Source organism: Oncorhynchus clarkii, chromosome 23 (assembly GCF_045791955.1).
Source record: "Oncorhynchus clarkii lewisi isolate Uvic-CL-2024 chromosome 23, UVic_Ocla_1.0, whole genome shotgun sequence".
NCBI lineage: Eukaryota > Metazoa > Chordata > Actinopteri > Salmoniformes > Salmonidae > Oncorhynchus > Oncorhynchus clarkii.
The window spans coordinates 1,212,307-1,240,272 of record NC_092169.1 but is presented as its reverse complement, the minus strand read 5'-3'; the positions used below and the strand labels follow the sequence as shown (position 1 = coordinate 1,240,272).

At 41.9% G+C, this 27,966-nt stretch overlaps 1 protein-coding gene across 1 annotated transcript in view; it reads right to left on the bottom strand.

Moving 5' to 3' along the window:
- Nucleotides 1-10,610: 10,610 nt before the first annotated feature.
- LOC139381561 (peroxisome proliferator-activated receptor gamma coactivator-related protein 1-like) overlaps nucleotides 10,611-27,966 on the bottom strand; it is a 32,792-nt gene continuing 15,436 nt past the window's right edge. The window contains exons 8-14 of the mRNA XM_071125196.1: nucleotides 27,730-27,779; nucleotides 26,699-27,416; nucleotides 23,526-23,711; nucleotides 22,666-22,744; nucleotides 22,264-22,385; nucleotides 18,651-18,802; nucleotides 10,611-12,749 (exon numbers count right to left, since the gene is read on the bottom strand). Coding sequence (XP_070981297.1) covers nucleotides 12,646-12,749; nucleotides 18,651-18,802; nucleotides 22,264-22,385; nucleotides 22,666-22,744; nucleotides 23,526-23,711; nucleotides 26,699-27,416; nucleotides 27,730-27,779 — 1,411 coding nt within the window. The 3' untranslated portion in view covers nucleotides 10,611-12,645. The remainder of the gene's footprint in view (nucleotides 12,750-18,650; nucleotides 18,803-22,263; nucleotides 22,386-22,665; nucleotides 22,745-23,525; nucleotides 23,712-26,698; nucleotides 27,417-27,729; nucleotides 27,780-27,966) is intronic.

Sequence of the window (27,966 nt, the reverse complement as noted above, 5' to 3'; positions counted from 1 at the left end):
CTTTCAGCTCATACAAGGAGAAGACTGATCAGAGATGCAGCCAAGAGGCCCATGATCACTCTGGATGAACTGCAGAGATCTACAGCTGAGGTGGGAGACTCTGTCCATAGGACAACAATCAGTCGTATATTGCACAAATCTGGCCTTTATGGAAGAGTGGCAAGAAGAAAGCCATTTCTTAAAGATATCCATAAAAAGTGTTGTTTAAAGTTTGCCACAAGCCACCTGGGAGACACACCAAACATGTGGAAGAATGTGCTCTGGTCAGATGAAACCAAAATTGAACTTTTTGGCAACAATGCAAAACGTTATGTTTGGCGTAAAAGCAACACAGCTGAACACACCATCCCCACTGTCAAACATGGTGGTGGCAGCATCATGGTTTGGGCCTGCTTTTCTTCAGCAGGGACAGGGAAGATGGTTAAAATTGATGGGAAGATGGATGGAGCCAAATACAGGACCATTCTGGAAGAAAACCTGATGGAGTCTGCAAAAGACCTGAGACTGGGACGGAGATTTGTCTTCCAACAAGACAATGATCCAAAACATAAAGCAAAATCTACAATGGAATGCTTCAAAAATAAACATATCCAGGTGTTAGAATGGCCAAGTCAAAGTCCAGACCTGAATCCAATCGAGAATCTGTGGAAAGAACTGAAAACTGCTGTTCACAAATGCTCTCCATCCAACCTCACTGAGCTCGAGCTGTTTTGCAAGGAGGAATGGGAAAACATTTCAGTCTCTCGATGTGCAAAACTGATAGACATACCCCAAGCGACTTACAGCTGTAATCGTAGCAAAAGGTGGCGCTACAAAGTATTAACTTAAGGGGGCTGAATAATTTTGCACGCCCAATTTTTCAGTTTTTGATTTGTTAAAAAAGTTTGAAATATCCAATAAATGTCGTTCCACTTCATGATTGTGTCCCACTTGTTGTTGATTCTTCACAAAAAAATACAGTTTTATATCTTTATGTTTGAAGCCTGAAATGTGGCAAAAGGTCGCAAAGTTCAAGGGGGCCGAATACTTTCGCAAGGCACTGTATACATAAATTAACACTCACTCTAAAGCGTGAGAACAGGAATGACAGGATGCCCATATATGGGCACTCCCTAGAGCACGTGATAACTTCCCGCCAGGATGTCCTGACAGGATGCTCATATATGGGCATACACATGTGACCATGACATAGGGTCATAAATCACACATTTGACATGTGCCGTCTACTGTATTCTCTCTCACAGCAATAGGCTATAAGCATGAATGTTTCAGAATGCAATCAATTAGTGGGAAAACACCATTCTTAAAAGCTACCGCTTTTGCGATTATGCATGTAATGCTTTATTATAAAGGTGCATTTTTATGGTGAAAATTATCTTCCCAAAACTTGAAACTCACGGCTGTGTATGTATGCCAGTTAGGCTCTACACCCGTTGTAAAGCAGATAAATGTTATTAATTTAGTTATTTGGCCACTTTAGTTGTGATACAAACCTTAGAGGCCTATGGGCTAGGGAACAGGAGGTGTGCGACTACGATTTGAAAAAGTAGCAAAAAAAGGTGGCCATCATTCACAAGTGATAATATATCATACACAAGTGATATGCTAATATTGTCGCCTATCAGACTATTCTTTATTTAATCTTGTCTTTACATATATTAAAAATGATTGGACCATTATCATGCACCTGTCTCGGAGCAGGGGAAAAATGACATGTCATCTATGCACTTAAATACCTAATGGAGGACACTTTTCCCTTGGTTAATTTTCATGCCAGCCAGGTAGGCTATTTTACCTTTACTATTTAACTAGGCAGTTAAGAACAAATTCTTATTTTCAATGACAGCCTAGTGGGTTAACTGCCTTGTTCAGGGGCAGAACGACAGATTTGTACCTTTTCAGCTTGGGGATTTGAACTTGCAACCTTTCGGTTGTTAGTCCAATGCTCTAACCACTAGGCTACACTGCTGCCCCAGTGAAGCAATGTGCTTAATATTAGTAAAGTTGACAAATAAATATACAGTATACTAGGCCTAGCCTATAAAAAGCTGATGGGATTCTCCTCAAAACTCGTGTTTTCTCTCGCAATTGTATAGCCTATAAAAATGTTGAGCTCATGGGCAACATGAAGTGTTTGATTCGATTCTCAATTACATTTGCATTGACGTCAGAGTGATTAGAGGGAAAATAGAGTGCTGAGTAGCAGGTAGTTAGCAAGTTTGGTAGACTACTAATGACCATCAGCAGCATCAGAGTTGGAGAAGCCTAGTTTCCATTTTCTGAATGGTCACGTTGGATTTGACTATGGTCATGACTCGTAACCACTGGTGTGGCAGTGACCGGTGTGGCAGTAATATGGTCACCGTAATAGCCCTAGGCTTGGATTATTGAGTCATTATTAGTTTTACACTTCAGACATGACTCTGCCATTGTGCTGTAGAATTTGTGAATGTTGTTTCTTGTATAATAAATTATATACATTAATTTATACTGGATTAAGTGTATATTTTCGTTCACTGTAATCTCGTTAGTTACAGTGCATTCGTAAAGTATTCAGACCCCTAACCTTTTTCCACATTTTGTTAGGTTACAGCTAGGGATGCGCGATAAATCGGTGAACATATCGGAATCGGCCGATATTAGCGAAAAATGCCAACATCCGTATCGGCCAATGTCTAGTTTAACGCCCAATGTGAAAAACCGATGTCAAAGCTGACGTGCATACCTATATAATGAAGGTACATGACGGAATTCATTGCCCTTGACAATTAACTGTTCTCTGTCGCGTGGGTGATGTTGGCTTTCGCCGACTGGTCGAGTACCGGTTAACACTACCAAGTGCGCTATTTTTCCGATGTTGCCCTACCGGAGTAACACAGTCATAGCGTCCCTGCTATTAGCTTCACGACATACATATTATGGAATGCCATTTGGGTCTTTGCGTGTCAAAAAATATACAGTAACACTGTCAAAGCTGTTGTCGTGGAAATTTCCTTTATTTACCAAATCATGGGAGCAAACCACACACACGTCAGAGTTAGTTATCAAAGTCCATCTTTAATTATATCAGCTCTATCACAACATCACACAGGATTGGTCAGATGTTCACATAGAACTGGTCAGACGTCCACACAGAACATCAGAAAAAAAGGTTTGCCCACACAGAGTCAACCCTACCCCGCTCACACAGAACGGTCCGACAACTATTACCTAGTGATCCCATAACAAAATACTCACACAGAGTAACCCAGGGCATACCTGGCTAGCACATTTAAAATAATTGGAATTCACCACATCTGAGGGTCACTTAGACAAATCACACAGACGCACAGAATGAGGTCCTTCTTCCAATAGGGCTTCACCAAGTGCCGTGTTTCATCTAGAACACACAGACCCCCTGGCCCATCACCCCGACAGACCTCACCAAATCCCCACTGTGATCAATTCAGTGTCAGGAGGGCTCTTGGTCACTGGCAACCGGACAGTGCAGAGTATCTTTTGAGTCCACAAAACCCCCAGATTACTCTCCTCTGATTCGGCCCTGCTTACGCCGCCAAGGTGCCTTCCTTACAAAGGAATTCACGCTCAGAGTATACGTAACAGGCATAATTAAAAAACTCGACTTCAAATCTGTGTGGTTCGCGCACCTTTTTCTTTAAAAAAACTCAGTTTGAGATGTGGTATCCACTCGGCTCGCTTCCTCTTAGATCAAAGGTTGGTCCATCTGCTTCGTTCCCAAAGTGTGGTTCTCCCTGAGATCCCAAGTTTAGGGGATCCCTCGCGCACGATTTATTTACCTAGATCGTAGGAACGGTCACCGGGTGAAGATTCACATCCACTCCTCGTCGCCAAATGTCGTGGAAATTTCCTCTATTTACCAAATCATGGGAGCAAACCACACACAAGTCAGAGTTAGTTATCAAAGTCCATCTTTAATTATATCAGCTCTATCACAATCCTGTGACTCTCAGATAAATTCAGTGTCTCTCAATGAATTCTCTGAGAGCCCCCTCTGCATTGCAACTGCGATCCTTTAATAGCAAAGAACACACAGTCAGACAGCATAGACATTATAAATCGTTCAGCTTTGTCTCCTTACTCAAACCCTAGAACCATAAACCAATCCTCCATATCAACAGGCATATATCAAATTGTCATTTAGATACAACCAACTCTAAATACAACCAATCCTGGACAAGCTCACGGAGAGGATAGAATGATTCCAGACACTGCCATCCTCCTTTCCCCGATGGGAAAAGTAGGGAGTGACTGGCACAGACACGGTGGAGCAAAATATATGTTTACACATGATGACACTTTGACCTCTCCCCTCTCTGCGACCCATGCAACTTAGTCTTGACATAGAACAGATAACTGCAACCTCGCCACAGTATTATACAAAAATACCATTCTGATGAGAAGTAACTTACAAACATATGATGAATATAAAACATTTTACCTATGTTACCAAAAAATTCTGATTATTCCACAACATTGTACAAAAAAGTCAGCAATCACCGGCCACGAATGTGTTTACAATACTGCGTTGGTAATAAAGCATAATTTGTTCGACCGCAACTTCTGGGGTAGCTAGCTTTAGCCAGCCTGAAAGCCTGTTTCTAGTAGAAACTGCAATCATTATCATTAGCAATGATTTAGGAATCCTTGCTAGTATTAGCTAGGTTGCCACTTGTTCGCCTATTGAAATTGATTTTAAGTTCATGAAAATAAATAGCTTGCCAGCTACTTAACCCTGTTTCCCAAAGCTAATGTTATAAGCAGCCAGCTAGCTTCATCTGGCTAGTAAGGCTCGACCGGACTGGGTTATGTGTTGTGAAGCTAGACACGATAAGGATTAGGCACAATAGTGGAATTTGCGGGTTGCTTTCAAAATAAAAGTATGAAATTGACAGTGATGCAAATGAATACAAATAGTAGAACTATGCTGTACTTTTATTTTGATGGCTAACCGCAAAGTCCACTATTGTGGCTAATCCTTATTGTGGCTAGCTTCACATAGATGGGTCCGATCACCATTAATCAAATAAGAACGGTCTTATAAAATTTGGGTTATTTTAGATGACACCTAGCTATAAAAAACCCAGCAAAAAAAATAAACGTCCTCTCACTGTCAACTGCATTTATTTACAGCAAACTTAACATGTGTAAATATTTGTATTAACATCAGATTCAACAACTGAGCAGGGACCCTGGGCATCTTTCTTTTGGTGTTTTTCCAGAGTCAGTAGAAAGGCCTCTAGTGTCCTAAGTTTTCATAACTGTGACCTTAATTGCCTACCGTCTGTAAGCTGTTAGTGTCTTAATGACCGTTCCACAGGTTCATAACATTTTTATGATTAATTGAACAAGCTTGGGAAACAGTGTTTAAACACTTTACAATGAAGATCTGTGAAGTTATTTGGATTTTTACGAATTATCTTTGAAAGACAGGGTTTTGAAAAAGGACGTTTCTTTTTGCTGAGTTTAGTTAGCTCGCTAACTATAGCTACTGAAACAGATTGTCGTTTTGCTATGTTTTTGGGGAAGAACATTGTTTGCATCCATGAGCTAGCTAGCTTTTTTTATGACCAGCACTGTAGGTGCGCGAGACAACTTTACCAGCATATGTATTGATGAATCGTTGTGACATATGAAATACGAGTGAGTGTAATCAATGTTTAATAAATATGTAAAAAAAAATATGAAAGCGTTAAATTATTATGTGACGTGCAGTCATATTCAGGTCCTGATTTGTCAATGAGGTTATTTGACACGTCAAAGACCCCAACGGTGTTCCATAGAAATCCTGTTTGAGAATGAAACGACTGAACAAATGAACAAAACAGCACAGCAAGTAAGTGAAAGAAATAGGTTTAGATTGTTTTACTGGTAATGGGGACATACGTAAATGCCAACAAAATAACTTTTTGTTCAGTGTGGTGTGTGTGTAACCTTTATTTAAACTAGGGAAGTCAGTTAAGAACAAATTGTTATTTACAATGACTGCCTACCCCGGTCAACATTGGGCCAATTGTGCGCCGCCCAATGTGGGACATCCAATCACGGCCGGATGTGATATAGCCTGGATTCGAACCAGGGACTGTAGTGACACCTCCTGCACTGAGATGCAATGCCTTAGACCGCTGCGTCCATGTGTGTGTGTTAACTATTTAACTGTACTAGAATGCTTAGAAGGTTATCGGTATTATTTTTTGGGGCAAGGAAAATATCGGATATCGGCCAAAATTGTCATATCGGTGCATCACTAGCTACAGCCTTTTCCTCATCAATCTACACACAATACCCCATAATGACAAAGCCAAACAGGTTTTTAGAAATGTTGTCAAATAAAAAACACTGAATAATCACATTTCCATAAGTATTCAGACTCTTTACTCAATACTTTGTTGAAGCACCTTTGGCAGCGATTACAGCCTCGGTTCTTCTTGGGTATGAAGCTACAAGCTTGGCACACCTGTATTTGGGGAGTTTCTCCCAGTCTTCTCCACAGATCCTCCCAAGCTCTGTCAGGTTGGATGGGAAGCGTCGCTGCACAGCTATTTTCAGGTGTCTCTAGACATGTTTGGGCCACTCAAGGACATTCAGAGACTTGTCCCGAAGCCACTCCTGCTTGGCTGGGTGCTTAGGGTCGTTGTCCTGTTGGAAGGTGAACCATCGCCCTAGTCTGAGGTCCTGAGCACTCTGGAACAAGTTTTCATCAAGGATCTCTCTGTACTTTGCTCTGTTCATTTTTCCCTCAACCCTGACTAGTCTCCCAGTCCCTGTCGCTGAAAAACAGAAATAACTCTCCTGGGTGAGGATCCAAGGCCTCAGATCAGCTTGGCAAATGGCAGACGATGACCAGACCCCTCTCAAATTAGGGAGGGGAATCTCCCTCCTGCTTTTCATTATCAATGAAAGTAATGCCTTTGTCCCCCAGAATACTTTTGCCGCCAAAACTGTAACACCCAAAAAGTGAATATTGCAACAATATTTCTAAGATGAGAATGTTAAGAATGGTCATTAGGGAATAATCATGTCACAGTTTATTATTTTGTGATGTCATTAAGAATGGTATCAAGAAAATACTGTAACTCAAAGTGTACCCATTTTATGTCAAGTTTCCTTCCAATACATTGTCTATGTAATATGAAAATGGATGAAATTATTTTTGTTAAGATAGGAATATGATTTTAGTGTCTAATGACAATTGTTTTTCATATAAACTATGCACAGTGACTAGCCATGCCCCCAGAGGGCAAAAGCCTTGGTAATGAAATTCACACGAGACCAGTAAAGTGCAGAGCAACACGAGTTGAAGAAAATAACCTCACCTACCATACCAGAAACACTGTCAATCTGCAGCTGCAAGGTGTAAAGTGGTGTGGAACTTTGACTATCTACCGGAGGATGAAAATAGGTGAGAATCTCACCTCAGACAATCCCTGGTACAGCTGATTAGCTTTTCTCGATATCTAATGTAAGACAGCTAATTTAAACGACTATACTACTACGCTCATCACAATTGGAGATGGGACAACTAAGAAGGACATTGTGACTTCTGGTGGACAATCAGAGCATGTACAAGTGGCCCACAGGAAAGGCTCAACGAAACAACTTTCCGAGAGGGCTTCGTTCTGACAGAGAAAGGGGAACATTCAACACGTAAATTAATTTCTTATCCCCAAACGGGCAGAAGTTCATGTGCAAGGTATGTGCTTAATATGAGGACAGTCCTAGAATGTATCCACAATAAAGGTCCCCTTTCACTATCTCTTTCCCCAACCCTCTCCATATGTGTAACAAGCAGTCATATCTTGTCAGTCCACTAGGGACTTGTGTCATGAAAGTGTGTACGTGTATTCTGTGTTATTAGTTAGTTAGTAAATAAATTATGAAACCAATGTGTAGTACTGAATAATCAGCAAAAGTTTGGGTTCTTGCGGATGCAAGGTCATGACTGTTCAGAATGAGAACTGATATGAGGTAATGATTAATAAGTGATTTATCAATATATTGTTATCTCTTCTAGAGTTTAAATCGGGAGATGGTATCTCGTTAAACAACTTCCGTTGTGCCTCAAATTCCTAATGAGTTAGTTGTTACAGTAATTTAATCAGGTAACAATTAAACATCGTGGATTGAATAAATAAGTCATCACATTAATGAAAGTCACGACATACCTTTAAGTATTCAGACCCTTCACTATGGGACTCAAAATTGAGCTCAGGTGCATCCTGTTTCCATTGAGCATCCTTGATTGGATGTGGTTTTACCTGTGGTAAATTGGACATGATTTGGAAAGGCACACACCTCTCTATATAAGATCCCACAGTTGACAGTGCATGTCAGACAAAAACCAAGCCACGAGGTCGAAGGAATTGTCCGTAGAGCTCAGAGACAGGATTGTGTTGAGGCACAGATCTGGGGAAGGGTACCAAAAAATGTCTGCAACATTGAAGGTCCCCAAGGACACAGGGGCCTCCATCATTGTTTAATGTAAAAAGTTTGTAACCACCAAGACTCTTCCTAGAGCTGGCCACGTGGGAAAACTGAGCAATCAGGAGAGGAGGGCCTTGGTCAGGGAGGTGACCAAGAACCCGATGGTCACTCTGACAGAGCTCCAGAGTTCCTCTGTGGAGCACTCCACCAATCATTGCTTTATGATAGAGTGGCCAGACGGAAGCCCCTCAGTAAAAGGCACATGACAGACTGCTTGGAATTTGCCTAAAGGACTCACAGACCATGAGAAACAAGATTATCTGGTCTAATGAAACCAAGATTGAACTCTTTAGCCTGTATGCCAAGCATCACATTTGGATAAAACCTGGCACCATCCCTACTGTGAAGCATGGTGGTGGCAGCATCATGTTGTGGGGATGTTATTCAGCGGCAGGGACTGGGAGACTAGTCAGGATCGAGGGAAAGATGAACGGAGCAAAGTACAGAGATATTCTTGATGAAAACCTGCTCCAGATCGCTCAGGACCTCAGACTGGGGCGAAAAGTGTACCTTCCAACAGGACAACGACCCTAAGCACCCAGCCAAGACAACGCAGGAGTGGCTTCGGGACAAGTCTCAATGTCCTTGAGTAGCCCAGCCAGAGCTCAGACTTGAACCCGATCGTACATCTCTGGAGAGACCCTGAAAATAGCTGTGCAGCAACGCTCCCCATCCAACCTGACAGAGCTTGAGAGGATCTGCAAAAAATAAAAAAATGGGAGAATTCCCCAAATACAGGTGTGCAAAGCTTGTAGCGTCATACCCAAGACTCAATGCTGTAATCACTGCAAAAGGTGCTTCAACAAAGTACAAAGTAAAAGGGGCTGAATACTTTTGTTAGTGCTTTTTTATTTGTATAAATTAGCAAACATATATAAAAACCTGTTTTTGCTCTGTGGTTATGGGGTAGGGGGGGTTTATTTCTCTCAATCTACATGATCTAATAAATGTTTGATCAATAAGGCTTTAACCTAACAAAATGTGGAAAAGGGGGTCTGAATACTTCTTGATTATAATGTACAATCATGTTCATTGATTGGGTTAAGACGAACCGTCTCTCCAAAACTAGCGGACCAATGAAGACTCATTGTCTATGCCTCCCTCTAAACCTCACCCTTCACGGAAAAATAATACCAAAACTCGCAAATCGAAAAGACTGGCAGTGAAAGCAAAGAAACAGACATCGAAAGCAAAAGATATGAGTAGCGTAACCAAAAGATATGAGTAGCGTAACCAAAAGGTAGTACATGCAGGCAAGAACGTAGGCAAAATGTATTCAATAGGATTGGTCGCTGGGAAAGTTTAACCAAATACAATTTTTGCATTTATTTTCAAATATATTTTTTTTATCATTTTGCTCTAGCTTTAAAATGACTTGCTTAGACGTTTTTCTTTTGAGGTCTTATTCGTTTACAATTAAATACATTTTGCTTTCAATTGTTTGGTTTTTGATATCAACATTCATTACTTCACCGGTCCTTGAGAATGTTACATTCTCAACTTTATTTTTCATGTTCACTATTTATTTTATTTTGAATTCAATACATATGGCGTGAAATTGACACCATAATCGCGCTGCATGAGGCAAATGGTGGTCACACCAGATACTGACTTGGTTTCTGATCCACACTTACCTTCAAAAAAATATATAGGTATCTGTGACCAGACTCATATCTGTATTCCCAGTCAGGTAAAATCCATAGATTAGGGCCTAATGAATTGATTTCAATTGACTGATTTCCTTATGAACTATAACATCTTTGACATATTTGCATTTATATTTTTATTTAGTATAGATCCATTCTTTGATCCTTTTATTGGGTGTCAGATCATGCTGCAAGAGCTCTGATTGGTTGGAGGATGTCCTCCGGAAGTTGTCATAATTACTCTAAGTCTACGGAAGGGGGCGAGAACCATTAGCCTCCTAGGTTTTGTATCCAAGTAAACATATGCTGAGGACAGAAACTAGCTGGCCTTCGGCTCCATCATGGCGCTACCCTTCTGAGTGCTGTTGATGCTACTGTGGACCTTAAAACAGTGTTTGATATCAATTATTGTGACATAAAAATATTTAGTAGTTATCTAAAAAAGGACAGATCTAATGTTAATCATAGTTTCTCATTTCCTTTATTTCTTTTTTTTTATTATTGCTTTTAATCTTTTCATACAAATCTTCACTTCAATAGAAGGTGTAAGCTTGCAAAAACAAAAGAAACAACCAAAACAAAGACTGGTAGCTACAGTGCATTCGGAAAGTATTCAGACCACTTTACTTTTTCCACATTAGTCTTTTATAAAATGGTTAAATTATTTTCTCATCAAATCAACACAATACCCCATAATGACAAAGCAAAACAGGTTTAGACATTTTTGCCAAAGTATTAACAGATACCTTAATTACATAACTATTCAGACCCTTTGCTATGAGACTCAATTGAGCTCAGGTGCATCCTGTTTTCATTGAAATTCCTTGAGCTGTTTCTACAACTGGGATTGGAGTCCACATGTGGTAAATTAAATTGATTGGACAGGATTTGGAAAGGCGCGCACACACACACCTATATAAGGTCCCGCAGTTGACCGTGCATGTCAGAGCAAAAACCAAGCCATGAGGTCGAAGGAATTGTCCGTAGAGCTGGGGCACAGATCTGGGGAAGTGTACCAAAAAAAGTCTGCACTATTCAAGGCCCCCAAGAACACAGTGGCCACCATCATTGTTAAATGGAAGAAGTTTGGAACCACCAAGACTATTTCTAGAGCTGGTCACCCGGCCAAACTGAGCAATCGGGGCGTAAGGGCTATGGCCAGGGAGGAGACCAAGAACCAGAGCTCAAGTGTTCCTCTGTGGATAGCAAAACCTTCCAGATGGACAACCATTTTCGCAGCACTTCAATCAGGCCTTTATGGTAAAGTGGCCAGACGGAAGCCACTCCTAAGTAAAAGGCACGACAGCCTGCTTGGCGTTTGCAAAAAGGCACCTACGGGACTCTCAGACCATGAGAAACAAGATTCTCTGGTCTGATGAAACTAGGATCTTTGGCCAGAATGACAAGCGTCATGTCTGGAGGAAACCTGGCACCATCCCTAAGGTGAAGAATGGTGGCAGCATCATGCTGTGAGGATGTTTTGGACTGGGAGACTAGTCAGGATTGAGGGAAAGATGAATGGAACAAAGTACAGAAATCCTTGATGAAAATCTGCTCCATGGAGCTCAGGACCTTCGTCCCAGTCTAAGGTTCACCTTCCAAAAGGACAACGACCCTAAGCACACAATGAAGGAGTGGCTTCAGGACAAGTCTCTGAATGTCCCTGAGTTGCCCAGCCAGAGTCCGGATCTGCAGAGAAGAATGGGAGAAACTCCCTAAATACAGGTGTGCCAAGCTTACATAGTCATACCCAATTAGACTCGAGGCTGTAATCACTGCCAAATGTGCTTAAACAAAGTACTGAGTAAAAGGTCTGAATACTTCCGTTTATTTTTAATACATTTGCAAAAATTTCAAACCGGTTTTTGCTTTGTCATTATGGGGTATTGTGTGTAGATTGATGAGGGGGAGAAATTTTATTAACCCATTTTAGAATAAGGTTGTAAGGTAACAAAATGTGGAAAAAGTCAAAGGGTCTGAATACTTTCCGAATGCACTGTATATCACAAAGCAGGAAAATGTGTTATACAGCTAACATGTCGAAACATTCAGAAATAGCATTTCAGAGTTCAAAGATAGACAGGCTTGAAATGAACATGGCATGAATGATTTCACACTTAAACAACCCATATTAAAAAGGCAGACTTCCTCAATTCAACAGTTTCCAAATAATGATTCTGATATATTGCTTCAATCAATGACATTGATTACATTTGATTCTTGAATAGAACTATGCCTTATTAGCTTCGTACAATGCCTTAAACCAAGATGTAAAGGTTCTATTACTCTATAATTTCTGATTACAGCTTTAAAACTGTCTTGTATGAACCAGAAAAGAGCTCTCTCTGCATGTAAATTAATGTTAGCTGGCTAATGTATCGACCGTGCGTTGTGGTCCACCCCTCAGTCAAGGCGAAGCCAACAATGATAGTGGGAGGAGCCTGCCAATGGCTCTAAGGTAAGTCTTAGTGTGGCACCCCCAGTGGGCTGACCTCTGTTACCTCTTCAGACTCTTCTGGGCCTGCTTCAGTAAAGTGTCAAAGTCAAGGGCATCAAACTTGCCAGTCACGGGGGCCGACGGGTCATACTCGCGGTTAGAATCTGGAGGAGTGAAGAGGGAAAGAAGATTAGTATTAGGCGGTATACCGGGGTATTTTGAAATACCCACTATGATTTAATGCCATAATTTGTATTTTTTTAAAAATTTTAAGTCAGTATTCAATTGAGAAAGTCACATGGCATGTTTGTTAACAAAGAGCACACGGCGCGATCTAAGTTTCTTGACATGACGATCTACTGTTGAGCAGCGCAAGAGGTGATAAAGTTACACTTGAAAGTCCCACAACTAATGTTACCCAACTAAATATCTTAACTACCTAAAATGTGCCAAATACATTTTCTCCAGCTCTGGGCCCGATTTCCTGACAGCGAGGGAACTTGGGCTTACAGGTGTTTTAATGATGCAGCTTTCCTACAAACGACCGAAGACGTAACATGCGTTTCTCAAAACACCACGTAGAAAGAGCACTCGCCAAGTGTGTCGCACGTCGATACGGATAGGATCGACAGGCAGCGCTGCTCTCAGATCAGCTTTCTCCATTCAAATCTTACCGGAACCATAATTATTACCATAATTATTCTACAACACTGACAACAGATCAGCTCCTAGAAAGATATCAACTATGGCTGCAAATATTGAGTTATCTAATACTAATGCTTAGCCTATAATAGGCACCTCATTGTGGCAATGTTACACATCATGCAACATACTGGGAAAAAAATTAGACGAGATTCATTTGAAAAATTGTAGGCTAACTGAATGAAAATTACATTTCATTATTATTTAATTATATAGGCCAATAATGTAGGCTATTTATCTTTTAATGCAGTCATTTCAGTTTTAATTTGAAACATATTTTTATTCTTTGCTAGTTTGTAGGGATGTGCATTGTTATTTTAATATCCGAACAGACATTAGTATTCGAATACTTGTGAGAAATTAAAGCCCTATTTTAACACTGAAAAGACTATACAAATAAAGTATACACGTGACATTGTTGCATACATGAATATACCATGACCATTCAAATTATTAATTTGAAATGCGCCCCGTAAAAGTACCTAGTAGCAGACCGGAAGACTTGATGTGTAGCTTGTTGTTTATGTTGGACAATCAAAAAGTGAAAGTGGCAAAGACACTCAATGTGTAGCAAGTGGAGTGATGATCACTAACGCAATATAATGCAAGATGAAATAACATTTCGGAATGAAGTTAGCGAAATGAGGAGTGGGCAAAAACAACCAACCAATAGGTAGGATGCCGTTTTATCTGAAAGGGTTTGGGGAGCATGTGGCCTCAACTAGCCCAGCTAGCTACAGCTACCCAGCTTAGCTTGCAAGCCAGCTTGTCTCAGCTACTCCATTAAAGACAGTAACTGTTATGTGATAACATTGTGGCTGCTACAAGTTAGCTAGTCTTTGCTGTAACCGAGTTGCCTCTGCATCTTTCTCATCTGACATCTGATCACTCCCATCTCATACAATTGAAGTCGGAAGTTTACATACAACTTAGCCAAATCACAATTCCTGACATTTAATCCTAGTAAAAATTCCCTGTCTTAGGTCAGTTATCACCACTATTTTAAGAAAGTGAAATGTCAGAATAATAGTAGAGATATATATATAATTTTTTGATTTCTTTCATCACATTCCCAGTGGGTCAGAAGTTTACATACACTCAATTAGTATTTGGTAGCATTGCCTTTAAATGGTTTAACTTGGGTCAAACGTTTCGGGTAGCATTCTACAAGTCTCCCACAATAAGTTGGGTGAATTTTGGCCCATTCCCCCTGACAGAGCTGGTGTAACAGAGTTAGGTTTGTAGGCCTCCTTGCTCACACACGCCTTTTCAGTTCTGCCCACACATTTTCTATGGGATTGAGGTCAGGGCTTCGTGATGGCCCCTCTAATAACTTTACTGTGTTGTCCTTAAGCCATTTTGCCACAGCTTTGGAAGTATGGTTGGGGTCATTGTCCATTTGGAAGACCCATTTGCGACCAAGCTTTAACTTCCTGACTGATGTCTTGAGATGTTGCTTCAAGAATGCCACATCATGTTCCTACCTCATGATGCCATCAATTTTGTGAAATGCACCTGTCCCTCCTGCAGAAAAGCACTCCCGCAACATGATGCTGCCACCCCCGTGCGTCAAGGTTGGGAAGGTGTTATGCAGCTTGCAAGCCTCCCTGTTTTTCCTCCAAACATAACGATAGTCATTATGACCAAACAGTTCTAATTTTGTTTCATCAGACCAGAGGACAATTCTACAAAAAGTATGATCTTTGTCCCCATGTGCAGTTGCAAACCATAGTCTTTTTTTATGGTGGTTTTGGAGCAGTGGCTTCTTCCTTGCTGTCGATATAGGACTCGTTTTACTGTGGATATAGATAATTTTGTACCCGTTTCCTCCAGCATCTTCACAAGGTCCTTTGCTGTTGTTTTGGGATTGATTTGCACTTTTCACAACAAAGTACATTCATCTCTGGGAGACAGAACGCATCTCCTTCCTGAGCGGTATGATGGCTGCGTGGTTCCATGTTGTTTATACTTGCGTACTATTGTTTGTACAGATGAAAGTAGTACATTCAGGTGTTTGGAAATTGCTCCCAAGGATGAACCAGACTTGTGGAGGTCTACAATTATTTTCTGAGGTCTTCTCTGATTTCTTTTGATTTTTCCCATGATGTCAAGCAAAGAGACACTGAGTTTGAAGGTAGGCCTTGAAATACATCCACAGGTGCACCTTTAATTGACTCAAATTATGTCAATTAGCCTATCAGAAGCTTCTAAAGACATTACATTTTCTGGAATTTTCCAAGCTGTGTAAAGGCACAGTCAACTTAGTGTATGTAAACTTCTGACAATGCATTATACAGTGCCTTGCGAAAGTATTCGGCCCCCTTGAACTTTGCGACCTTTTGCCACATTTCAGGCTTCAAACATAAAGATATAAAACTGTATTTTTTTGTGAAGAATCAACAACAAGTGGGACACAATCATGAAGTGGAACGACATTTATTGGATATTTCAAACTTTAACAAATCAAACTGAAAAATTGGGCGTGCAAAATTATTCAGCCCCCTTAAGTTAATACTTTGTAGCGCCACCTTTTGCTGCGATTACAGCTGTAAGTCGCTTGGGGTATGTCTATCAGTTTTGCACATCGAGAGACTGAAATGTTTTCCCATTCCTCCTTGCAAAACAGCTCGAGCTCAGTGAGGTTGGATGGAGAGCATTTGTGAACAGCAGTTTTCAGTTCTTTCCACAGATTCTCGATTGGATTCAGGTCTGGACTTTGACTTGGCCATTCTAACACCTGGATATGTTTATTTTTGAACCATTCCATTGTAGATTTTGCTTTATGTTTTGGATCATTGTCTTGTTGGAAGACAAATCTCCGTCCCAGTCTCAGGTCTTTTGCAGACTCCATCAGGTTTTCTTCCAGAATGGTCCTGTATTTGGCTCCATCCATCTTCCCATCAATTTTAACCATCTTCCCTGTCCCTGCTGAAGAAAAGCAGGCCCAAACCATGATGCTGCCACCACCATGTTTGACAGTGGGGATGGTGTGTTCAGCTGTGTTGCTTTTACGCCAAACATAACGTTTTGCATTGTTGCCAAAAAGTTCAATTTTGGTTTCATCTGACCAGAGCACCTTCTTCCACATGTTTGGTGTGTCTCCCAGGTGTCTTGTGGCAAACTTTAAACAACACTTTTTATGGATATCTTTAAGAAATGGCTTTCTTCTTGCCACTCTTCCATAAAGGCCAGATTTGTGCAATATACGACTGATTGTTGTCCTATGGACAGAGTCTCCCACCTCAGCTGTAGATCTCTGCAGTTCATCCAGAGTGATCATGGGCCTCTTGGCTGCATCTCTGACCAGTCTTCTCCTTGTATGAGCTGAAAGTTTAGAGGGACGGCCAGGTCTTGGTAGATTTGCAGTGGTCTGATACTCCTTCCATTTCAATATTATCGCTTGCACAGTGCTCCTTGGGATGTTTAAAGCTTGGGAAATCTTTTTGTATCCAAATCCGGCTTTAAACTTCTTCACAACAGTATCTCGGACCTGCCTGGTGTGTTCCTTGTTCTTCATGATGCTCTCTGCGCTTTTAACGGACCTCTGAACCTATCACAGTGCAGGTGCATTTATATGGAGACTTGATTACACACAGGTGGATTGTATTTATCATCATTAGTCATTTAGGTCAACATTGGATCATTCAGAGATCCTCACTGAACTTCTGGAGAGAGTTTGCTGCACTGAAAGTAAAGGGGCTGAATAATTTTGCACGCCCAATTTTTCCATTTTTGATTTGTTAAAAAAGTTTGAAATATCCAATAAATGTCGTTCCACTTCATGATTGTGTCCCACTTGTTGATTCTTCACAAAAAAATACAGTTTTATATCTTTATGTTTGAAGCCTGAAATGTGGCAAAAGGTCGCAAAGTTCAAGGGGGCCGAATACTTTCGCAAGGCACTGTATAAAGTAATGAACAAAAAAAAGACCTAAATGACGCAGCTGTTCTATGAGTGGTCTGAGGAAGCTTGTAGTGCAACTACGCATTTGGTTTGTTAATGTGCCAGCTACCCACCTATAGTTTGCAAGATCAAGCATCTTGGTTCGAGCAGAGCATCAAAATGTGAGTACCCCTTTGAGATAGTTACACAACTAGGAGCATGGTTGTCTGTCCATGGAATTTGCTTGAGCTTATTAGCATTTAGCTAGCATCCACTATGGGAATTTGCTAGTACTTTGTTAGCATTTGATTGCATTTTTTGGTTAAGAAATAGCACTCCTTGTGTGCATTTCCAGGAGTACCGTACACCCTGGTATTTTGTAGATGACGTCGCCGAAGTCGAGGATCGGTAGGATAGTCAGTTTTACTAGGGTAAGTTTGGCGGCGTGAGTGAAGGAGGCTTTGTTGCGGAATAGAAAGCCGACTCTAGATTTGATTTTAGATTGGAGATGTTTGATATGAGTCTGGAAGGAGAGTTTACAGTCTAGCCAGACACCTAGGTACTTATAGATGTCCACATATTCTAGGTCGGAACCATCCAGGGTGGTGATGCTAGTCGGGCGTGCGGGTACAGGCAGCGAACGGTTGAAAAGCATGCATTTGGTTTTACTAACGTTTAAGAGCAGTTGGAGGCCACAGAAGGAGTGTTGTATGGCATTGAAGCTCGTTTGGAGGTTAGATAGCACAGTGTCCAAGGACGGGCCGGAAGTATACAGAATGGTGTCGTCTGCGTAGAGGTGGATCAGGGAATCGCCCGCAGCAAGAGCAACATCATTGATATATACAGAGAAAAGAGTCGGCCCGAGAATTGAACCATGTGGAACCCCCATAGAGACTGCCAGAGGACCGGACAGCATGCCCTCCGATTTGACACACTGAACTCTGTCTGCAAAGTAGTTGGTGAACCAGGCAAGGCAGTCATTAGAAAAACCGAGGCTACTGAGTCTGCCGATAAGAATATGGTGATTGACAGAGTCGAAAGCCTTGGCAAGGTCGATGAAGACGGCTACACAGTACGGTCTTTTATCGATGGCGGTTTTGATATCGTTTAGTACCTTGAGCCTGGCTGAGGTGCACCCGTGACCGGCTCGGAAACCAGATTGCACAGCGGAGAAGGTACGGTGGGATTCGAGATGGTCAGTGACCCGTTTGTTGACTTGACATACCTACTGGTACAGGAACAGTAGGTATGGAAATCTGGATACTGTCCAACCCTAATTAGCATCACCTGCAGGATTTTTGAGGGAACATACTCTTTGCTAGCTCTCCTTGCATCACTGCAATCAGATGTAGGTGTATACCAAGAAAGGTGACAGTACAATATGATAATTTTATCGTAATACTGACAACTAGTACCAGTGTTGACAACCAAAAAATGGCATTCATATTTACACAAATTATTTCTATAAGTCATGTTTTACCTAGATCAGCATAGCTCGTCTTGCAGAACTGTCTCCTTCCTCCGAAGCAGAGGTCAAAGGGGAGTTCGTCAGGCTTACGGAGCTTGCTGCCGTTCTCGATGGCTGTGAATGCATCCTTCGTATCGTAGTAGGTCACAAACCCATAGTTATCCCTGTCACAGAGATTGAATAGCAAATATTAAACATGCAAGAGACAGAGGGTTGATTCATTATGGCACAAAATGGAAAACATTTTAAAATTCAAAAGACAAACATTTGCATTAATTAGTGGACAATGTTGGGTAGTCCCTCCCTGTTGGTTGGTTTTCTGCTGCTTGGTGACATGAACACTACTAGATCGTGTTGAGGTGTGAGTTCTTAAAAGAGCCACTGGTGGTTTAGCCTGGTTGTTGCTGTAGCAGCTATAGTTTGGCCTGAGAGACCACGGAAAGGGTCAAGCAAGGGTTGGTGTTCTGGGTCTGGGAAGAAAATTAGTCTTCAAGATGTTTTCAGCAAGCACAAAATGTTTAGCGACGGAAGTGGTAAGACCATGGATGTGGCGGTCATCAAATTTTGTCATAACCATCATGCAAGTAACTGCTGGTCTTAGTCATTTACCGTTAATTAACAAACACGTTTAGCATCTTCGGGGTTCCACACTTAGCCAACAAGCAACTAATGCAAACCTTTGAAACATCTACACTTCAAAAAAGTCAAATAAAACCATTCAATATAGCCTAGACCATCACAATAGATCCATTTTAGGCAGGTCTAAAAAAACAAAGAAAATGTAGCACATTTTACAAAACAGAATAGCATATTCTGAGACATCCTTGTGTTAGGCTCTGCCCTTGATATGCCATGTGACTATGGGCTACACTAGTTTATTAAGCAGACAAGATTTGCTCAGAATTCCCGTGGCATTATTTTATAGTAAGAATACAATTCAACATGGCTGAATAAAATAAAAATGATATTTTTCTCCAAACAATTTCCCATGGAATGCGCACATGCTGCAATTTGGTGTTGAGAATTTGAAAAAAAATTGTGTGACACAAACCTTGTTTAGATTTCTAATACATTCTAAGGCTGCATGATGCGACTAATGATGATTTGAAAAAAGTGAAGCCATGCACTCTGCTCCGTTTCTTGTGCAGGCTGCACAGACTTCACCATTCTCGCAATTTGACAAGCACTTCATAATATTCTCACCCATCAGACTATTCAAAGTAATCTTGTCTTTACTTATGACCTAAATGTGTGTAATTAGAGGACCATCCTCGGTGAATTTTGTAAAAACTACATTTCAAACATTTAAAAAGTAAACATTTGTCGATTACACTATACTAAATATAATCACATATCACCAAATAATTGATTAAAACACTTTTTCAAAGAAGGTCTACAGTAGCCTCAACAGGACTGTAGGGTAGCACCATGGTGCAGCCGGAGGACAGCTAGCTTCCCGTCCTCCTCTGGGTACATTGACTTCAATACAAAACCTAGGAGGCGCATGGTTCTCACCCCCTTCCATAGAATTACATAGTAATTATGACAGCTTCCAGAGAGGTCCTCCAACCTATCAGAGCTCTTGCAGCATGAACTGACATGTTGTCCACCCAATCAAAGAATCAGAGAATGAATCTAGTATATAAAGCATAAGCTATAGCTAGCTAGAACTACGGTGCATTAAAATGTAGTGAGTAGTTGAAAGATGATAGTTGAACAGTTTGAAATTAATTTATTCAAAAATGGATTAGTGAGAAAGTGTCCCCTCCCCAGTTTCACTTAGCTAGCTAGCTATTGTCACCTACTCAAACACCCTGCTGAAACAGAGGGATGTTATGTTAGCTAGCTGGCTATGACTATCCAACGCAACACTGGAACTCTTCCAAGTCAAGGTAAGCTTTTGGTTTTACAAATGTATTGCCACTGCGGCCAGCTGGTGTAACTGCTTACTAACGTTACTGCATGATTGTAGCGGGTTTAGTAACGCATTAGTTCTATTAGCTATGCTGACTATGAGGTTACTTTAGCAAATATGGTGACGATGTAGGCTGTGTGTAGCGGTTTGGCTTGTGACACACAGCTGATGTGTTGTGTATTGAAGTCCACAAGCAAAGGGAAGAGGTAAAGCGCATAAATCCGAGAAGGAATACTACTGCTATAAAATAATCACTGTGCTTTCACGTGATCAGGGTTGTATTCATTCCACTGATTCTGTTAAATGTTACTTAAATGGAACAGGGATAAACACCCGAATTTGTCCAACAGAAACGCTCATTTGCAACTGTTGGACTAATGAATACAGCCTATATCAACTAGATGCAGGCAAGAGTGTGCAAGGCGGTATTGAATGACACTGTCTGTCCATGTGTTACTGTCTGTCACATCAAATTTGTTGTAGCAACCTGATGGGTATAGGGAAAATTTGAGTATTCTAAACCTATCGCTGTTACATTGAACTGGGTGAATGGAATTTGAGTAACAGTCACCCAATAGGTTGTTAATAGAAATAAGGCCATACTCATGAGAAACAAATCGTCCTCTTAAAACGGCACTGATCGCCACAGGTGCAATTATTTCTTATTTAGAATGGGCCACAAAAAAAGTAATCTGTTGCCTGCATTCAAGTAGCGAATATGTGCGATTATGTTTTTAATATGCCAGGTAGGCTTTACCAGTTGTAAAGTGAATGAATGTGCTTAATTTAAGGTATTTATCAATAAATACAGCAGGACGAGAAAGCTGGGACCCTCATATAGTGAGCAGTCAAAACACTTCACATGCAATTGCACAATGACTAGCCTTATAAGAACACATTTCACTAGGCTCTGTAGGCTATGGGCTCTCCAGACTATGCAATTTAGTCTTGTCTTTACATGTACTAAATATTATGTGTGAAATCACCTTTGATTTAGAAAATGGGCCATTATGCACCTGTCGGAACAGGGGCATAACAAAGACATCCGTACACACTTGAATAGCGAATGGAGGACGTTTTCCCGCGGTTCATTTTCATTCCAGCTAGGTAGGCTACTCCAGTTGTGCTTAATATTATCAACATTAGGAAAATTGAGAAATAAAATAGTAGGCCTAGTCTATAGAAAGCTGATGGAGGCCATCAAAACTGTTCTTACACAATTGCATAGCCTATAGAAATGTTGCACAACGTGGGCTTATAGGACCACTTATTTAATTGCATGCATCAACCAGCTATGAGGAGCTGGCTCTCGCTACACAACAAGTGATCCTATTCCACTCAATCTCAATGCCAGGGCTCTCATGAAATGTTTGATTTTCGATTGCATTTACATTGATGTCAGCGTGATTAGAGGGACAATAGAGCATTGAGTACCAGGCCATTAGCGACTTGCCGTTAGCAAGTTTGCCATCAGAGCGCAGTTTTGGAGAAGCCTCGTTACCATGACTCAGCGGTCACGTGGAATTTGACTGCAATCATGACTCGTGACTGCCGGTGTGGAGGTAAAATGATCACCGTAAACAGCCCTAGGTAGGATTCAGACCTGTTCAATAGAACTAGTTTTTAGTTTAAAAATGTTTTCCATATCGTGCCGTTCCAGGCATTACTCGTTATTGAAACAAAACATGACTGGTGTTTCAGAGTACTTACCCATGGCCTCTGAAATGTAAAGTGCACTCCTCAATCTCTCCGTACAGAGAGAAGCGTTTCTTCAGCTCTTTATGAGTCATTGTCTCTCGGATTCGCCCTACGTAAACAACCCTACGCTCCTCCTGAGGGGAGAGAGCACGGCATTAGTCAGCTGACAATTATTTCTCTGCACCATGCACACGGTATCAGACAAGGCACTATTGACTTCAATGTCTGAGAAGGGGCCCTTCTCAGACAAATGCCTATGTCTTCAACTGAAAAGGAGACGCTGCTCTGGGGAACTGAACCCAGAGACAGAACGTGACCTTGACCCAGTGACCCCCAGAGACAGACTGTCCTGTTCCGACTTATCATCGTATCATCACTGGTCAACTTCACTTTAATAGAAAAGTATGCACTCACAATGGCTTTATCTTTGAGTCTCTTCACCACCTCACTGTTTTCTCTAGATTCAGGCCGGTAGCCTGGTCTGAAAAACGGGCTGTAAAAAGAAATGGAATAGGAGACGTGGTCAATGTTATACAATTGAAAAAATCTGTATCCATGAAGCTAAGTACAGTGCATTCTAAAGCATGAAAACATGCTCCAGAGTGCTCAGGACTTCAGACGGGGACGAAGGTTCACCTTCCAACAGGGCAATGACCCTAAACACATAGCCAAGACAATGCAGGAGTGGCTTCGGGACAAGTCTCTGAATGTCTTTGAGTTGACCAGCCAGAGTCAGGACTTGAACCCAATCAAACATCTCTGGAGAGACCTGAAAATAGCTGTGCAGTGACGCTCCCCATCCAACCTGACAGACCTTGAGGATCTGCAGAGAAGAATGGGAGAAACTCCCCAAATACAGGTGTGCCAAGCTTGTAGCTTCATACCCAAGAAGACGCAAGGCTGTAATCGCTGCCAAAGGTGCTTCAACAAAACAATGAGTAAAAAGGTCTTAATACTTACGTACATTTTATATTTCATTTTTTATAATTTTGCAAACATTTCTAAAAACAGTTTTTGCTTTGTCATTATGGGGTATGGGAAAAAACAATTTAATCAATTTTAGAATAAGGCTGTAACGTAACAAAATGTGGAAAAAGTCAAGGGGGCTGAATACTTTACGAATGCACTGTAAATTATGTTATCCTATCCCAAGTAGTCAGGAAAACATACACTGATCTGACTGCACTGCATGCATTTTTGGTTAATTTGAACTGACCAATACCATAGAAAAAAATGAAACTCATGGTTGTTTATGAGGAAAGTGCTTAAATTACCTGCGTTGTCTGCTGCATCTACTCCACGCCCGTCTGTGGGGAGAGCGGGAACGGGACCTACTCCATGATCTTGATCGGGAAGAGGAGTAGGAATATCGCCGCCGCCTTGGAGAGCAGTCCAGGGAAGGAGAGGAGGAACGAGAAGAGGAGCCAGATGAGCTGCTATCAGAGTGACGGGGCCTGTACCTGGAGGAGAGATGAACGGGAAGAAGGGAATCTGTCAGTAATGTCAGATTAGGATGGACTGGATATCGCCATTAGTCATATTGGTTTAAGCCAATGACATCACCTTTTTGATTGCTACATTGGTAGCAGATGGAGGGGGGGGACAGAATGGAATCATGTAGTAACAAAAAAAAAGTGTTAAACAAATGAAAACAAAGACACGGCGGTTGTAACCAAAAATCTCAAATTTGGACACAGAGGAGTCATCAATGCCTTTCTTAAAACCAATACACAGAAGTTCTATTTTTTTTTAAATCTGCATATTTAGTTAAGGAGTTCATGTTAGCAGGTAATATTAACTAGTGAAATTGTGTCACTTCTCTTGCGTTCAGTGCAAGCAGAGTCAGGGTTTATGCAACAGTTTGGGCAGCCTGGCTCATTGCGAACTGTGTTTCTTCCTAACAAAGACCATATTAATTTGCTAGAATTTTACATAACATTGAAGGTTGTGCAATGTAACAGCAATATTTAGACTTAGGGTTGCCACCCGTTCTTCAAAATACGGAACGGTTCCGTATTTCACTGAAAGAATAATCGTTTTGTTTTCAAAATGATATTTTCCGGATTTGATCATATTAATGACCAAAGGCTCGTATTTCTGTGTGTTTATTATAATTAAGTTTATGATTTGATATTTGATAGAGCAGTCTGAGCGGTGGTAGGCAGCAGCAGGCTCGTAAGCATTCATTCATTCGAGCAGCGCGTAGCAAACCTTGAAGCACAGCTCTGTTTATGACTTCAAGCCTATCAACTCCCGAGATTAGGCTGGCAATACTAAAGTGCCTATAAGAACATCCAATAGTCAAAGGTATATAAAATACACTGCTCAAAAATAACATCCTAGATCTGAATGAAATATTCTTATTAAATACTTTTTCTTTACATAGTTGAATGTGCTGACAACAAAATCACACAAATTATCAATGGAAATCAAATTTATCAACCCATGGAGGTCTGGATTTGGAGTCACACTCAAAATTAAAGTGGAAAACCACACTACAGGCTGATCCAACTTTGATGTAATGTCCTTAAAACAAGTCAAAATGAGGCTCAGTAGTGTGTGGCCTCCACGTGCCTGTATGACCTCCCTACAACACCTGGGCATGCTCCTGATGAGGTGGCGGATGGTCTCCTGAGGGATCTCCTCCCAGAACGGGACTAAAGCATCCGCCAACTCCTGGACAGTCTGTGGTGCAACGTGGCGTTGGTAGATGGAGCGAGACATGTCCCAGATGTGCTCAATTGGATTCAGGTCTGGGGAAAGGTGGGCCAGTCCATAGCATCAATGACTTCCTCTTGCAGGAACTGCTGACACACTCCAGCCACATGAGGTCTAGCATTGTCTTGCATTAGGAGGAACCCAGGGCCAACCGCACCAGCATATGGTCTCACAAGGGGTCTGAGGATCTCATCTCGGTACCTAATGGCAGTCAGGCTACCTCTGGCGAGCACATGGAGGGCTGTGCAGCCCCCCAAAGTAATGCCACCCCACACCATGACTGACCCACCGCCAAACCGGTCATGCTGGAGGATGTTGCAGGCAGCAGAACGTTCTACACGGCGTCTCCAGACTCTGTCACATGTGCTCAGTGTGAACCTGCTTTCATCTGTGAAGAGCACAGGGCGCCAGTGGCGAATTTGCCAATCTTGGTGATCTCTGGCAAATGCCAAACGTCCTGCACGGTGTTGGGCTGTAAGCACAACCCCCACCTGTGGACGTCGGGCCCTCATACCACCCTCATGAAGTCTTTCTGACCGTTTGAGGAGACACATGCACATTTGTGGCCTGCTGGAGGTCATTTTGCAGGGCTCTGGCAGTGCTCCTCCTTGTACAAAGGCAAAGGTAGCGGTCCTGCTGCTGGGTTGTTGCCCTCCTACGGCCTCGTCCACGTCTCCTGATGTACTGGCCTGTCTCCTGGTAGCACCTCCATGCTCTGGACACTACGCTGACAGACACAGCAAACCTTCTTGCCACAGCTCGCATTGATGTGCCATCCTGGATGAGCTGCACTACCTGAGCCACTTGTGTGGGTTGTAGACTCCGTCTCATGCTACCACTAGAGTGAAAGCACCGCCAGCATTCAAAAGTGACCAAAACATCAGCCAGGAAGCATAGGAACTGAGAAGTGGTCTGTGGTCACCACCTGCAGAACCACTCCTTTATTGGGGGTGTCTTGCTAATTGCCTATAATTTCCACCTGTTGTCTATTCCATTTGCACAACAGCATGTGAAATGTATTGTCAATCAGTGTTGCAACCTAAGTGGACAGTTTGATTTCACAGAAGTGCGATTGACTTGGAGTTAAATTGTGTTGTTTAAGTGTTCCTTTATTTTTTTGAGCAGTGTAAAAATGGTTTCGAGAAATATTCGACGCGTCATAATTCCTATAGTAATTACAACCAAAAACTTCTTAACTGGGAATATTGAACCACCAGCATTCATATGTTCTGAGCAAGGAACTTAAACGTTAGCTTTAAAAAAAATAAAATGTACATGGCACATATTGCACTTCCTTCTCCAACACTGTTTTTGCATTATTTAAACCAAATTGAACATGTTTCATTATTTATTTGAGACTAAATAGATGTTATTTATGTATTATATTAAGTTAAAATAAAAGGGTTAATTGTTCATTCAGTATTGTTGTAATTGTCATTATTACAGATAGATATATTTTTGAAAAACGCCCGATTAAATCGGTATCGGCTTTCTTGGTCCACCAATAATCGGTATCGGCGTTAAAAATTCATGATCAGTCGACCTCTAATCTGTGCCCATGAACTAGCCTTTTTCCTCACTGAATAGAGATGACTAGGATGAATAATGACATTCTCTTTTCCCCTGCCAGATATAATACTCTGTGCCATTAGAGGACACCGCCTTGCCCAGGGACAGGGGGGACAAATAGCTATAAAGACAGAAATAAAAGACGAGATGAGCATCTCACCTCTTCCTGAGTAGAGAGCGAGATCTAGACTGAGAAGAGGAGTCCGACTCAGAGTCAGTAGAGCCGGGGCTGGAGGAACGGTGGATTCTCCTTTTCCTCCTCCTTCCTCGCTTTCCTTCCCTGGGGCTTGGGCTAGGCCTGGGGGAGAAGGTATTATTGTAGCCCCGGTAAGACCTTCCTGCCTTGGGACTCCTCTCCAGGTGACCAGCCTGGTCCATCAGCCTGGTGGGAGAGGCATCAGGGGTCTCCAGCACAGAGCTAGTCCTGTCAGTCTTTACATCCAGGGGCTGGGGACCTAGGGGGGCCTGATGGTTCTTCGTACCGAGGGCAGTTGTGAGGGTTTGGAGGGAGGGGGCAGGGATCCTCTGCGGTACCCAGGTAGTGTTGCTGCCAAGTGGCTCGATGGTGATGGCTGCTTGCTGTTTGACATTCCAGCGCCTGCCTGGCTCTCTTGCAATAGCCATGGGTTCCTTCTGAAGGAGGGAGTAGTCGTGGTCTGAGAAGGCCAGGGTGAGACACACTGGATTGGGGGTGGGAGTTATAGGGGGGCTGGGGGGCTTGCTCTGAAGCTTGTTGGAGGGCAGGGGCCGTGCGTCATTCTGGATTGCCTTGGAGGGCGATGATTTGGGGGCCTCAGTGGCTCGACTCTTACCAAGGAGGGCAACTGGGACCAGGGGCATCCACATCTGGTGAGGAGGGGTAGCTGGAGGAGTCAGACCTGGTAAGAGATGGGAACAAAGTAGTCAGCTACTGTTCCATCTGAAGAAGAATACCTCTGGCAGCCATTTGAAGGTAGATTTCACAAGACAAATGGATATAAATCATTTTACCAAGAGAAACAGGTAACTTTTCATTTACTCCGAGTGACAGTGCGATATAGGTTAGTGGTGTAAACTTCTTCCTTGTTTTTTAGTATGTTAGCAGTGTATTATTAGCAATGTACCGGGTGATTGTTTTGTGATTAGCATTTGCACTATAAAATTACCATTAGCAGCTAACAGGGTGACCAGTGTGTGTACAATAGTTCGTACCTGCAGTGCCTGTCAGGTCGTGCGCTCGGACTCTCTCCACAGGCGCCACACTGTGATAGAAACAAACCTTCAACACAGTGCTTTATTGAACATGTACATTCTAAGAGGGGGCCTATGGCTTAGTCCAGAAAAACCACACAGACGAAGACAGTAGAACATTTTCGAACTGCTGAACAGAAACAAATAGAAAATGGTTGAGCGCTTGGCCCATTGTGGGGTCAGAAGTCAAGGTCTTCG